This window comes from Stegostoma tigrinum, chromosome 22 (genome assembly GCF_030684315.1).
Source record: "Stegostoma tigrinum isolate sSteTig4 chromosome 22, sSteTig4.hap1, whole genome shotgun sequence".
Classification (NCBI taxonomy): domain Eukaryota; kingdom Metazoa; phylum Chordata; class Chondrichthyes; order Orectolobiformes; family Stegostomatidae; genus Stegostoma; species Stegostoma tigrinum.
In genome coordinates, this window is record NC_081375.1 from 14,078,250 (window position 1) to 14,092,605 (window position 14,356).

Below are 14,356 nucleotides of genomic sequence, written 5' to 3' on the forward strand. Positions count from 1 at the left end.
CAGTTTCCTTTTCACTTTTAATAAAACTGGATTTGCAGTGTATAGCCATAGCCATATGGTCCAGTGAGTGTTCCAAATATTAGCACTCTAAAGAACGCTAAGCAATTAGGCAAGTTTTTAAAATTCTTTCATGGACGAATACAAGAAAGGCAGCATACGTTGTTCAATGCTAACGGCTCAAGGGGGTGGTGAGCTGCCTTCTAAAACAATTGCAGTTAAGCTAGTATAGGTGCAGTACGGGTGAACCAGCGCACTAACGGTGCAAGCTGCAATTCATGATGAAGGGTGCTACCATTATGCCCAAGTGTCGGAAACTACAGGACCTGCTTGGCCCGGTGTGATCAAGGAATACCAGTTCCAGGCCTAACCAGAAGAATCTCTGGCAGCTAGCAGGACATAGTTTTATTGAATGTTAGCAACCAGTTTTAAGTCACATTGATATGTATTTCTGAAGAAGGGTCTCCCCATTGCTGAAATGTTCACACTGTTTCTCTCTCCACAGCTGCTGCCAGACCTGCTGAGTTTTTCGAGCAATTTCTGTTTTTGTTTGATACTGCAGACATTGTAACAGAGGCTTCGAGAAAGACCCTCATTTAAAGTTTCTACACTTCTTGGCACTTTTTTGTTTGTTCTGGTTAAGTTTCTGGCCAATGGTAAGCCTCCCCATACACTGATGGCAAGAGATTCAGAAATGTGATGTCATTTATGTGGGTAAGAAAAGGTCAGATTCTCTCTGGTTGGAGATGGTCATTGCCAGGCACTTGTGCGGTACAAATTACTTGTCATTTATCAGCTCAAACCTGACCATTGTCTAAATTTCGCTGCATTTGGGCATGCAGTGCTTCATCATCTCAGGAGCCATGAAAGGTGCTGAAGATTGTGCAATCATTAGCGTACGCACCATTTCTGATGTTATCATAGACAGAAGGTCATTGATGAAACAACTGATGATGATTGGGCCTAGAACAGATGTTTGGCCTCCAGAACTGTAAACATTTTCTCTTCTGCTGGGTACAACTCTAATTAGTACAGCACATTTCCATAAATTTCACTTTTGCCAATCTCCTTGACGCAACACTCAGTCAAATACTGCGGTGAGGTCAAGAACAATCTCTCTCACCCCATCTTCAATGTGCTCCAAGAGAGCAAAGCAACACAACAGAAATATCTGATAAAAGCATTAAAGTAACACTTCATACAACATTTAAGTTCTAATACTTGGAACATAAAGTTTATTCACTATTGTCTATTATATGTCTAAGTTTTCGATAAATATTTGTTCAGTCTATTCTTCATTAGAAAGATCCTTATGAATTTCTCCAACTGTTAATGCCAGTAATGCCTGAGGCTTCCTATGAGATTGCAATTTTAAATAATTACTTGTGCTATCACAGGGTGGCAGGGAATTTCAGTTGCCAAAGGCACTACTGCTGATAATTACAATACCCACATCTAATACCATCACAAAATGCTGTTAGAACCTTTGATCTATAATAACGTATAACTTTATTACTGCAATAAAACTGTAAGCATTTTGAGTTATGGTGCATACAGCCATAGTGGTTTACCATACAGAAGGCAGTCATTCCTTCAAAAGGAAGGAATGCCTTTCCTGCAACAATCCAAAATTGATCACAATGACCCGTTTACTCCCAATAGCTCTACATTCTTCAACGCTTGAACTACTTCCCTGCCCCACCTCAGCCACTCCCATGTAAAGCATTCCATGCTCCATCACGAATGCCTAAGAACTATTCCCCTCAACTGCCTTTTAACAATTTTAATTGTTGCTCCCTTATCACTAACTCAGCAAATGGAGCTGAACCTATACCCAATAATAATAGCAAAATACTGATGTTGGAGCTCTAAAATTTAAGATAAGTTAGGAATGTTTAGGACCAGACTTGCTATCTGTGGAGAGAAAAACAGAGATAACATTTCATGTCAACGACCCTTCATAAATTTCCTCATCCTGCAGTCGCACGTTGAACAGCAGTATAATAATTGTTAGTGGGCCAGCAATCTTAAAGAATTAACCAACCATAGATGCAACCTCAACAAAACAATTGTGGAATTTAAATTTAATTAACTAATTAAGCAAATCTGGAATAAAAATTGGTACGTGACCATTAAAATACTCGACTGGTGTTTCAAAAAATAAATTCTGGTTCATTGGTGTCCTTTAGAGAAGGAATCTGCTGTCCTTACCCGGCCTGGATCTCAATACCCTCTCTGCTTAACAAGGCACTCCATTGCATTAAATTAGATTATAAAAGTACATGAGTAACAAATCAGTAATGTACGTTGAGCAGTCTAGTGACGCAATTGTTCAAGACCCACCTCAGGACTTGACGGCTGTAGAACGCACATTAATAACACAGCCAAAAATGTTGACTGCGTATGATAGGTGGTAAGCATGAAAGAGCCTCCAGGCCAGCTATGCATGATGAAAAGTGGAGACCCTCAAGCTACACCCTTTGGCAACAGGTTGTCTAACTCTTCCAAGAAAAATTAGCCATGAAAAGAATCAAGTACATGCTTGTTCTGATTCATCTGTCACAGATGCAGAAGAGTCTTTCAAATGTGATAAATGCTGGCCTTGTCACTGTCTCCCATTTTTGATTAAGAGGTCGTCAACATAGCTTCTTCGATTTCGGACACCTACCATTAGTACTGTCCATTGGACAAATCCTGAATGATTATGTCTTCAAGATCTGGAGGCAGCAGCAGCCAAAACACATTGTGCATTTCTCCAACAAATAAAAATGACATGTTCTACTGAATCCAAAATAAAGCATCATTATGTAAAGCTGAACTCACCAGCGCAATGCTATTTTGATAGGTGTAGTAAGGCAGGAAGTGAAAAGATCTGCTGGTAAATCCGGATTCATGGGCAGAAGTTCAGTGGCCTCACAGGCAGCCAGCTGGATACAGTTCTTCATTGATGGTGGCAAAGGCATCTGTGCAAGTGGATGATTTGGATTGATAGCTGCAACCTGAAAAATTAAGACCATTGCTTAAAACTCTTGTAGAAGAAATAAATAGAACTGAATGGTTTTACTAAAATCTTCCATTGTAAAATTGACAAGAGCATTTTTAATGATCAAAGTGCCATTTCAGTTTGACTGATTCACTAATCATAGAAGATAATAATCACAAACATCATTTTCAAACAATGTATTAATCTAACATTAAAAGGCAGTGGCAACAAGTCATTTTTACAGAGATACATTTATTCATGCAATACACAATTAGCTATCAGCACTAATGGGAAGTAGAGAGAGTATGTACTACAGATACCAGTACTTCAGTTAATTTAGAAAACCTTGAAAATACCAAAAGTGGGAGTCAACCTGTACGCCCAGTATGAAAAGGCACTATTTGCACAGCTACAGGTGGTCACCATCTTTGTCATTCACCGTGTTGGCTAAGATATTCATTTATGGACTGAAAACTTGAGGGTGACCACTAATAAAGTTAGATATGCATTCTGGCTGAAAAGGGGGCATTGGATTGTACACAGGGTAAACAGCATGACTGTGTGATAAAAAGAAGCCAACTTGTGTGCCAGATTGACTTGTAGAAAGGATCTCTGGTAATTTTCAACATTAGTTAAAGTAACTTTCCACTGCCTGTATTAAGCTGGCTGGTCAGGAACATTGGCACAGATACTATCGCAACATGGTTCTTTGTTTAGTATTCACAGACAGCTTCTTATTCAAGTGTCTGAAGAATTCATTTATTTCCTCCTTTTTAGATATTGCTAGGTTCTAAAGGTATCATCGGTCTTTCAGTACTTCACTTACCCAACCATTCTTCATTGTAAAACCTAGGTAGGATTGAAAAGCTCCCTCAGGCATGAGGGTTATCAGAGCCAAGTGTGATCCTATCCTTCACAAACAGCCATGCATCATTTTCTAACAGGCATTAGCAGGCAACAATCTTGCTGGCTTGAAAATTGCACTAGTCTTTGGCTTACAGGGTGTATATCAAAAACATTTTCAGCTACACAACTAAAATGGCAATTATATCAGTACTACTAAAGTAAATAATGCTGAAAGAAAATAATACATTTTCTGAAACATCACCTGCAAGAGAAGTTGAGAGGAAGACCAGACAATGTGGCTATAAGAAAATTGCAAAACAAAACCAGTCAAATCATTTCAAGAAAACTTATGATTTTCACTTGGTTAATACAACATGACAGTTATTGTTATGTGAAACCATTTACCAACCGTTTATGGGACAAAGTCTACATACATTGATTTTAAAAAGTGATGATTACACACATCACTATGAACAGAATTCACAGAACAAACCTACATACATGCAAGTGGTTAGGACATACAACATTTAAGAGCTTCTTCTACAAACTGACAAGTACACTTCAGCCTTACTTATGTTGCGAAATGTTATAGTACTACTGCACATGCTGGAAAGAAAGACAGTGACAGAATCACTGTGGTGTCTAATTTCTGGCAGCACAACGATGCTCAGGAAACCACTGAGGTCAGTGTGCGATCTTTATTTTGTGACATTAGCATTTTTTGAAATCCAGTTCCATAATTTGTCAGAAACAAAAGTGAGCATCTTAATCTGAGACTGAGCTTGACAAGCTGTTTACCTCTGATGGTTTTTTTTGAATTTCATATAAATGATTCAGTAAAAAATTATCCTCTGTCCTTTTGTCTAATCTGCTCTGATGCAGGCACAGGGATGCTCAGTGTCCTTAGGACCATATATCAATTAGTCAGTGCTCAATACAGATATGAAGCAGAGCAGTGCATCAAAACTCCCAGATACCAACACTAACTGTGAATCAGAAAAGCTCCCAAAACAATATACCCCTAAAATGATAAATGCATTTATAGCTCCCAACATGATGTATATTTACAGATTAGGCACAAAACTGCCTAATCCGATTTATGTATTGTTCATACATTTACTAGCCAACGTTTTCGGCAAAAGAAAAAGGTAACAAATATAAAGGTCATTCATGCATCACCTGCTAATGTAATGGTGCCCTTGATTTTAAAATTCTCATCTTTCTCTTCACATCTTCCAATGGTATCACTATATCTGGAATCCCTGTCAACCCCACAGCCTTCAGATATCTATGTTCATCTCCGGTCTCTTGAGTCCTCCTAATTTTATTTGCTGCACCACTGGTAGCCATACCCTCAAGATGCCTGAGCCTTAGCTCTGAAATTTTATCTCTAGACCTCCCCAACCTCTTCCTCCTCCTTTAATATTCTCCGTAAAAGCTACCACTGGCCTTTGGTCATCTTTGCCAAAATCTTTCCTGTGTAGCTTTCTGTCAAAGTGCAGCGTGCCATGTAAAGCTCTTGTGAAACACCTTGCTTTATATTAAAGGAGCTACAAGTTGTTGTCATAACACCCTTCCTATTTGATCACGATATAATGCCTGCAACTTTAGACCAGAAAGAATTTTGCAGCATTCTGCATTCTCATCGCACATTAAAGAGAGACATTTATTTGCATAACGCCTGTCATCACCTCAGCAAGTCGCAAAGTTCCTCAGAGCCAATTTTTTTTTTAATTTTAAGAGTAGCCACTATTGCAACTTGGGAAATACGGAAGTTAAACTGTACACAGCAATCTCCTAGATACAGTAAAAATAAATGAGCAAATCTTGAGATGTCTGACAGATAGATGTTGCTTAAGACATGGTGAGCTTGCATCTGGCCTTTTCTAAATAATATCAGGGAATAACTTATATCCACCTGTCGAGGCAATCAGCGTCTTGAATACATTTCACATCAGAGAAGTGCAACATCTGAATGCCCTTCAATATCGCAGAGAAGTGCCAGGCTGAACTGGTGCTTGAAACCTGAGCATTTTCACTCAGAGTTCTACTATTAAATCACTGTTAACTCCACACTAATATGTTCATATTGAACCATTAATTGCAGAAAAACACCTTGGCATATATCTGTAATATAGATAGGAAGACATTGCAGAGAATTCATTGTAAAATAAATGTGGTATTGCAATGTTCTCTATTTCATTGATCTCACTATATTCTTGCAAGGCTTATTAGCTAAAACACAGATGTGTTTTTGCTGTCACTGGACCGTGGAATCCTACTGTGCACTCTATACCCATGACAACAAGCTGATATTTCCCACGTAAGGTAAATAGTAATGTAGAAATAAGTTCACTTAATTAGGGAGACCTTACCCCACTCTACAGAGCCAACTTGTGGCTCTTCAGCTTCATTGGCAATTCTGGAAGCTAGCAGAGGTATCAGGCTTCGTAGAAGAATCCATTTTTTTCTGCATTTTATTTACAGAAAAATATTCTATGAAATATTCATTGTTTCAGCCACTTCTCAGTGGAAATCAGGAGAACTCTGTTGAACCAAACTCACAATGAATGAATATTGATCAAATACATTCTGTTTCCAGACAGGAAAAGCTGCTTAAGAGACTACTGAAATAGTGTTATTCCAGTGGTGGATCAAACCTATGTGCGAAAGGAAAGGCCCTTTATGTATTGGGTTTCAAACAGAATGGAAAATCATTGTTATTAAAATACAGACTTTTTCTTTACAAATACATAGGTCCACAACAAAGTGCAATCAGGCCTTCCAAATTCATCCCTAAACTATCCAAATTTCCCCCACCTTTGTATGTAGTTAGAAGTATGATTTGTGTGTTTTCTATTTGTGGTTTTCAACGAGGTAGGTTAGCTTAACAACCATATATACCAAGAGTTGAACGTGTAACACTGTAATCTGATTTCCCATCAATTGGTCAAAAGGGCACTCACTCTCTTACCTATTGGGTAAGGATTGTGTAACAGAACTGATTGACATGTATTCTTGATGTTGGCTGTACGTCATGTAAAAAGTTTAAGAAACTTCATGAATAATTTATCATCTAGGATTCACACCTAGAGCACCAAAAGAAAATCTGACTTATCCAAAACTTATTGTGGTAAGTTTGAATCAAATCACTGTTTAACTTACAACAAAACAGATTTCAAAGCCCTGGGGAATAGCCATTACAGCCAATGAAGTAAATTTGAACTATTTGACCAATAACTATTTTTCAGCTGGTGGTCTGAACTCCTCTTCATTGAATTATTTCATCTAAGGGCAGAGTAAAACAACTTAGAGTCTCATCCAGAAGATGACAACTCTAATAGTACAGTGCCCCTCACTGTTACACCTCACTGCCAGCTTAAGATTTATGCAATGCTCAGCATATTAATTACAGTCCATTATTTCTATTGCAACTCATTTGCAGGCAATACTAATTCCTTATATTCACTGCACAGTACAGAACAGATTTCAATTACATTATCCATATCAACCTAACACAGCAGAGAGAGACAACTTGCATTTGTCAGCCTATTACACAACCTCATGCGCTCTGAACACCTTTCCAGCAAATGAAAAGCTATTGAAAATGCAGTCCCTGTTGCAGTGTAGGAAACAGGCCTGAAAAGTTGTGGGCAGTGATAATGATCAAAGAATCTCTTTTTTAGTGATGTAGGAGATTAAAAAAAAAATTGGGCTGGAGAAAACTTCAGATTATTCTCAAAAGTGGCGTATCGGATCTTTCACACCCACCTGAAAAGGCATGTGGAGTCCTGGTTTAAAGTCTCATCTAAACAATGGAATCTCTGGTAATGCATTATACTACACAAGTGTTGGCCTAGAATTTTGTGCTCAAGTCTCTCAATCTTCTGGCTCAGTCAAGACCGACATGCCAGTAGCACGCAATAGCTATGTTCATTGGAGCTAGATGACCACAGTGCCTCTCTCAGCTGACTGGTGTTAACAGTTAAAGTAGTGAATGGATTCATAATACTGAGGAGCAGATAGATACAGATCATTCAACTGGAATCTGCTTCGCTATTCAATGAGATCATGGTTGATCTAATAATCCTCAGCTCCATTTTCCAGCCTGCTCCTCAACCTTTAACTCGCTTATTGATTTTAAAAAAATCTCTCAACCTTGAATATTTTTTTAAAGACCCAACCTCTTCAGCTCTCTGTGGTAAAGAATTCCAAAGGTTCAGAAAAGAAATTCCTCCTTGTTTCTATGCTAATTGGGCCATCCTTTACTGATATTGTTTCTTCTGGTCCTAGATTCTTCCAAAAACGGGAACAATCGCTCAACATCTACCCCGCTAATTTCTTTAAGAATTTTATATGTTTCAATAGATTAGTCAAGGTGGTTCAAAATTTAATCCTGGTCTATGATAAATTAAACAATCCCAGTCACACAGTTGCTCAAGTGAACTCAATTTTGAATTAGAGAATGGACTGCAAGCAGAGTACCTAATCCTAACACGAGAAGAATTTCTGCTGTAACTGCATATGTGCCCATGAAGTTAAAATAAGTATAACTTCTCAAGTTAGGTATGCATAGGATGAAAGAACTGTTTGTACATTGCATGAAGAATTAAAGGATTCTGCTACAATTAGAACTTCCCAATTTAAACACAACTTTCTCTTCCACTCAGTACAAATAGAAGCAATTATTCCTTACAGTAGCTTTGGACAGCAGTCCACAGATTTTAAAGATCAGAAAAATGTCATCGTTATTATTTAACTTAATATTAAAAAAGGATGCCATGGTTTACTCATTAAAGATTAAAGCATAGAAATTTTTAAGTTGGTCATATGCAGTAAAGCACATTTGTGTTGGCACTTTTTTGAGTACAAATGTTTCCATTTAGTGCTAGAGGACTCAAGACATACTTGCAGGGTTGCAGAAGTACGAAATGAAGGGAATAAAAATCGAAATATAATACTTCAACTCCACAATCACTAACATCGTTTACACGATAATTGGTGGGAAATTAAGCCCGAATCCATTCACAATGTTATACAGCTCACCTAATACTTCAAATTTAATCCCTTTGCCCCAGTACATCAACTATTAGACTGCAATTTCAAAATGTGCTAACTTTAAATGTATTCACAAGTACTCAGCTTTGTCACGTGACATTATTCAGGAACCGTCCAAACAGCATAACACTGACCAAAACCATTCTTTCGTCACACAGCTCAGAGTGCAATTAATATCTTAACAAGAGTGCCAATTAAATTTAAAGTATAAAACTCTACTTTGCTCATGAAGATCATACAATTTTGGGAGAAGCACTTACGATGATTTTAGTTAAGTTTTTAATGAAAGAAATGTATTGATTAAATATACTCAATTTCCTAATGAATGGGAATTTGCTTCTTCTTTAGCTTCCAGGGTCAATAATATTAATAATGAATGAAACCATAATGAAGTGATGAGGATTTTGTTTTTTTTTGGGGGGGTGCTGTGTGTAGGGGTGGTAGGGTGTAGAGAGGGTGTACCTCAAACTTTATAAAAACTCTCAGCTTATCTCCCATCATCTTCATATGATAGCTTTGTTTCTTTAAAATCATAGGTTTTTTTTTAAAAGCAACATTACACAAAAGGGAGAATCTGCCAGCACAAACTCATTCACAGAAAACAATATCAGTGATGATGGGGATAGAGGGTCAGGTGGGAAAAATGAGGAAACTTGTGTGAAGAATAGTTACTGATCCACTGCAAATGATCTCAAAGAAAAATAACATTGTAAGATCACTGAAGCATTGAAATTATGACCACCTTTAATAATTAGCTCCCGTGAGTTTTGGGACAATCTCAATCATCTCAAACTAATTCTATAAAAAAGTTATACCTTTCCAACAGTTTTAAATAGAGCTATGATGGTTAGGACTTCCTCAAAGGATCTTCTACCTTCTCCCATAAGAGTTTCTTTCATCCCAACTCTTAGAGTAGTCTGATTAACTGATGTTAATTGCACGGTAAAGAAACACAAAGCACAAAGGAATGCAACAGCATAAATAAAATCAGCATTCCTCCTCCTCTAACGTAGTAGCTAGAAGTGCAAATGCTATTTCCCATACAAACACTCAAAATATACCAAAGGTCTTGTATTCACGTGGCACAATCTTAACGTCAAACTTAAACTAAGCTAACACAATCAATCTGTCTGTAATTAAAAATAACTCATGAAAGGTATCAAGTTAAGATGAAAAGAACCAATCACTGTTATATTTTATGTCCAGAGTTCATGAAGTTGTTTCTGCCTCCCAAATCTATATCCATCATCAAAAGCAGTTGATGCAATCTGTCTAATCAGTTGTGAATCTCTGTTACTATACCCAAATACTTGTAATCACAGTCACAGTAAGTATGCGCACTTTGTCGCATTTAACATAAATCAACCATATTAGTCTCCTCTGATTTTTTTTGCATTGGCCAGCTCACTGCAACCACCTTCACTGGGTTTGACCTACCCAAGAGTAACTAGAACATTGCAATAACTTGATTTCCTGCTGCAGCATTGTTGTTTCTGGACTACTCGCTAAGGTTGCATCCTAGGCCATCTCCTTTTCTCAACAGGGGATGAGAACAGGATGGCTGACATGGGATCAAATTCCACATGTAGACTGATTAACCTCATGTTTTCACATTTAAACAACTTTATCACTAAATATAAATTCTCCAGACCAGCCTCTTGTATTCCACGCTCAGTTTAAATTTAAACTCACCCAAAGGAATCTTACCCACACTGACTCCGGTTAGGCCATCCTCCATGCACAATTAACTACACTAACTATAGGTCTGGAAATTCTTTGATTTTAAATTCTCACCCTGAAGTCTAAATCTCTGCACCTGACCTCCAAATTAATGCAAGGTCTAACATTGGTGCAAGTGGACATGAGCATTAAAAAACTAGGAAGATAATTTGTACAAATTAATTTTAATCAAAAACTCAAAAGATCATAAATGCGAAAACAGTGGAGCACAAAAGTTCTCAAATACCGCTCACTCTATGTAATAGGAAGCATAAAACTACCAACACATACTAACATAGGGTGATGTGACCATGTAATACCGATTCTTACACATCATTCTAACCCAATTCATAGACACCGTGACTGAAAAGTAGTCCTTACACCACCTTATTTTAAGAACTGCCATGAAAACTCAACAAAACATATTTATCAGAGATAATGGGAACTGCAGATGCTGGAGAATTCCAAGATAATAAAATGTGAGGCTGGATGAACACAGCAGGCCAAGCAGCATCTCAGGAGCACAAAAGCTGACGTTTCGGGCCTAGACCCTTCTTCAAAACATATTTATGAGAGATAGTAGGAACTGCCAATGCTGGAGAATCTGAGATAACAAGGTGTATGAACACAGCAGGCCAAGCAGCAGAGGAGCAGGAAAGCTGACGTTTCGGGTCTGGACCCTTCTTCAGACATATTTATGAGTTGTGTAAATTATATTCAGCTGTATTTTGGATTAATCATCTCAGTCTCTTGATAGCATTCATGGAATTTAAGCAATGCTCAAAATATAACAGAAAAATCTGTTGTTCTTTGTATTTATACTGGCTTTTAGATTCAATTTCTGAATTTGTTTTGATGTGGAAAAAGGATATGAAAGATGAAAGCAAGTTTAAACATCTTGACAGATTCAACAAATGTCAATTGTGGCTCATGACTCAACAGTAAAGAATTGCATCAACTTTGTTGTTTATTATCAGTAAAATTACTACAATTTAAAACAATGGCACAAAATTGAGAATAAATTCTGACTTCATATTGCAATTTTCTTTCCATAGATTTGAAATCACAACAATTTTTTTCTCTTTTATAGCGAACACAGCATATTGTACTTTTGTTGGATGAACATGAGAAAAGCATACATACCTCTAACTCCTGTTCCCTCTGCAATGCAAACTGCTTAAATGACTTCACTATGATTCCAGCATTTGAGCAGTCATACACAAATATTGAGGGGCTTCCCATCCAAGTCTGAAGATCATATATAGAAAGTGGAATATATTGGGTATAATTCTGTTGTGAAAAGAAAACAAAAATCACAATTAGGTGTTATGTTTCTCTCCTATTTTAAACTTTGCAGCAAATGTATTTCAGTATTATCACAAGTTCTACTCTCATGACAAACGCAGTACTATTTTTACCGAATAAATGTGCCAGTGCACCAGATAGGTGTAGTTAAATATAAAATCCTACCACACCCTGTTTTTAGCAAGAAAAATCAGCATGAATTTGAAAGCCTTTACATTTCAAAATCTCAACTGTACAATTTAAGGTCAGCAAAATGGTAAAAGTTTACAGTAATTATGAATATTAAATAATTAAGATAAGAGATGTGAAGGTTAATTATACCAGCTAATGCTTCTCAATTTTTTGAAACGATTAATTCTCAGGGTGAGGCAGTCATAAGCAAGACCAGTACAATTGCCTGTTCCTACTTACACCTGGAAGATGAGGGTGGACCTCAAATAAACAGTGCAAGCACATGTTATTCTTTGGAGTGATCTGAATACAACTAAGTGACCGCTTGGTAATTTCTTCTGCAGAGCAGGCTTGAAGGGCCGGACGGCCTACTCCTGCTCCTAGTTCTTAGAGCAGTGAAACATCACTTTGGTAGGGGATTAGAGTCACATATAGACCAGAATAAAGGCAAAGGATTGTGGATACAGGAAGATCAGAAATAAAAACATAAAATGCAAGAAAAACTCAACTGACAGCATTCCTGGAGAATGTAACAAAGTTAACATTTCGAGTCCTAATACAACTTTTCTTCAGAATACTCCAAAATTGGAATATTAAATCTCTATTTGGAAGAAAGGTAATTGGATTTGAAACATTTACTCTGCTTCTCTCTGCAAATTCTACCAGACCTGCTCAGTTTCTCTGACATTTTGCTTGTATTTCACAGATTGGAGAGAGAAATAAGGTTTCTGCCCCTGAATTATTTTAAGGAATCAACTGAATGTTTACACAGTTCCATGGACCCTTTTACTGACATTAACTTTCTCTTAAACTTAACTTATTCTACAGTTGTGTCACAAAAAAGGATTTTTTATGGTACCTGCATTGGAACTCAAGTCATTTTGCATTGACTCTGGCACACAAATTCAGTCAATCTTCGCCATCCAAATAATATCAATAGATTACATTTTACTGAGTTCACCCAAAAATATGACAGCTGAACAGAATCCAATTTTGTACATTGCTAGCTACTTATTTCCCTACATCTGTGCAATAATAGATATTACTGTATTAATCCATATTAGTACAATGATAGTTTCAGAATTATAACATTAACAGGGCTCAGTGGTTAGCACTGCAGCCTCACAGCGCCAGGGACCCGGGTTCGATTCCAGCCTCGGGCGACGGTCTGTGCGGAGATTGCACATTCTCCCCGTGTCTGCGTGGATTTCTTGCAGGTGCTCCCGTTTCCTCCCACAGTCCAAAGATGTGCAGGCTAGGTGGATCGGCCATGCTAAATTGCCCATAGTGTTTGGGGTGTGTGGGTTATAGCGGGATGGGTCAGGGTGGGATGCTTCAAGGGGCAGTGTGGACTTGTTGGGCTGAAGGGCCTGTTTCCACACTGTAGGCAATCTAATCTAATCAAACAGAAACTGCAATTAGTTTACAGGTTACACTATATGCTTGACAAGAGTAACTTTGAAAAGCTTTTGCAGCAAGCTAATACAGCGCAAGTTAACTATGGAATCGATTTTGCCAAAGCTTTCCCTTAAAATTAAAAATACAAGATGATCAAAAGAGAACATATTGTTGAATGGTAAGGAACGAAGAAAGATTGGACAGAAGAAAATAAAAGCAGAGTAGGATTGACTGGATTTCTCTGGGGAAGCTAGGATTCACTCAGATGGGCAAAACAGCTTCCTCCTGCGCCATAAATGACACTATGATGAGCAACAAGTTTCCTTTATGATCTTAGTGAAGACAAATAGATTTTAAAAATAAATATGTAATGCCAATTAAGTGCTAGAAGAATAACAAGGCTTTATGCTTCTAACATTTATTGTGACCAAAGTCGATTAACTAAGCACTTTTTTGCTGATTTATGTGAAATACTCCACTTTTTTAATGTTAGCACAACCAAAAACACTTCAGTTATATATTACACTGTTCTTTAGAAGGCATTCCATTCTCTTGAAACCTCCCCAACGTATTTCTTAGTTCCTGAGACCTTGCTTCCCGTCATTTGCTTTCCCAGCCTGGAAACTTAATTCCACAGTCTTTCACGCCATGGGTTTTTCTGGAGAATTCTTCCTCTGAGTAAAACAGCAAAAGTTATAGGCAGCACGGTGGCTCAGTGGCTAGCACTGCAGCCTCACTGCACCAGGGACCCAGGTTCGATTCCAGCCTGGGGTCTGTCCGGAGTTTGCACATTTTCCCCTGTGTCTGCATGGGTTTCCTCTGGGTGCTCCAGTTTCCTCCCACAGTGCAAAGATGTACAGGCTAGGTGAATTGGCCATG

The 14,356-nt window shown here is 37.8% G+C and overlaps 1 protein-coding gene across 1 annotated transcript in view; it reads right to left on the bottom strand.

Moving 5' to 3' along the window:
* Window positions 1-14,356, bottom strand: part of rptor (regulatory associated protein of MTOR, complex 1) — a 384,600-nt gene that overhangs the window by 255,586 nt on the left and 114,658 nt on the right. The window contains exons 5-6 of the mRNA XM_048554896.2: window positions 11,747-11,893; window positions 2,821-2,996 (exon numbers count right to left, since the gene is read on the bottom strand). Of these exons, the coding sequence (XP_048410853.1) occupies window positions 2,821-2,996; window positions 11,747-11,893 (323 nt within the window). The remainder of the gene's footprint in view (window positions 1-2,820; window positions 2,997-11,746; window positions 11,894-14,356) is intronic.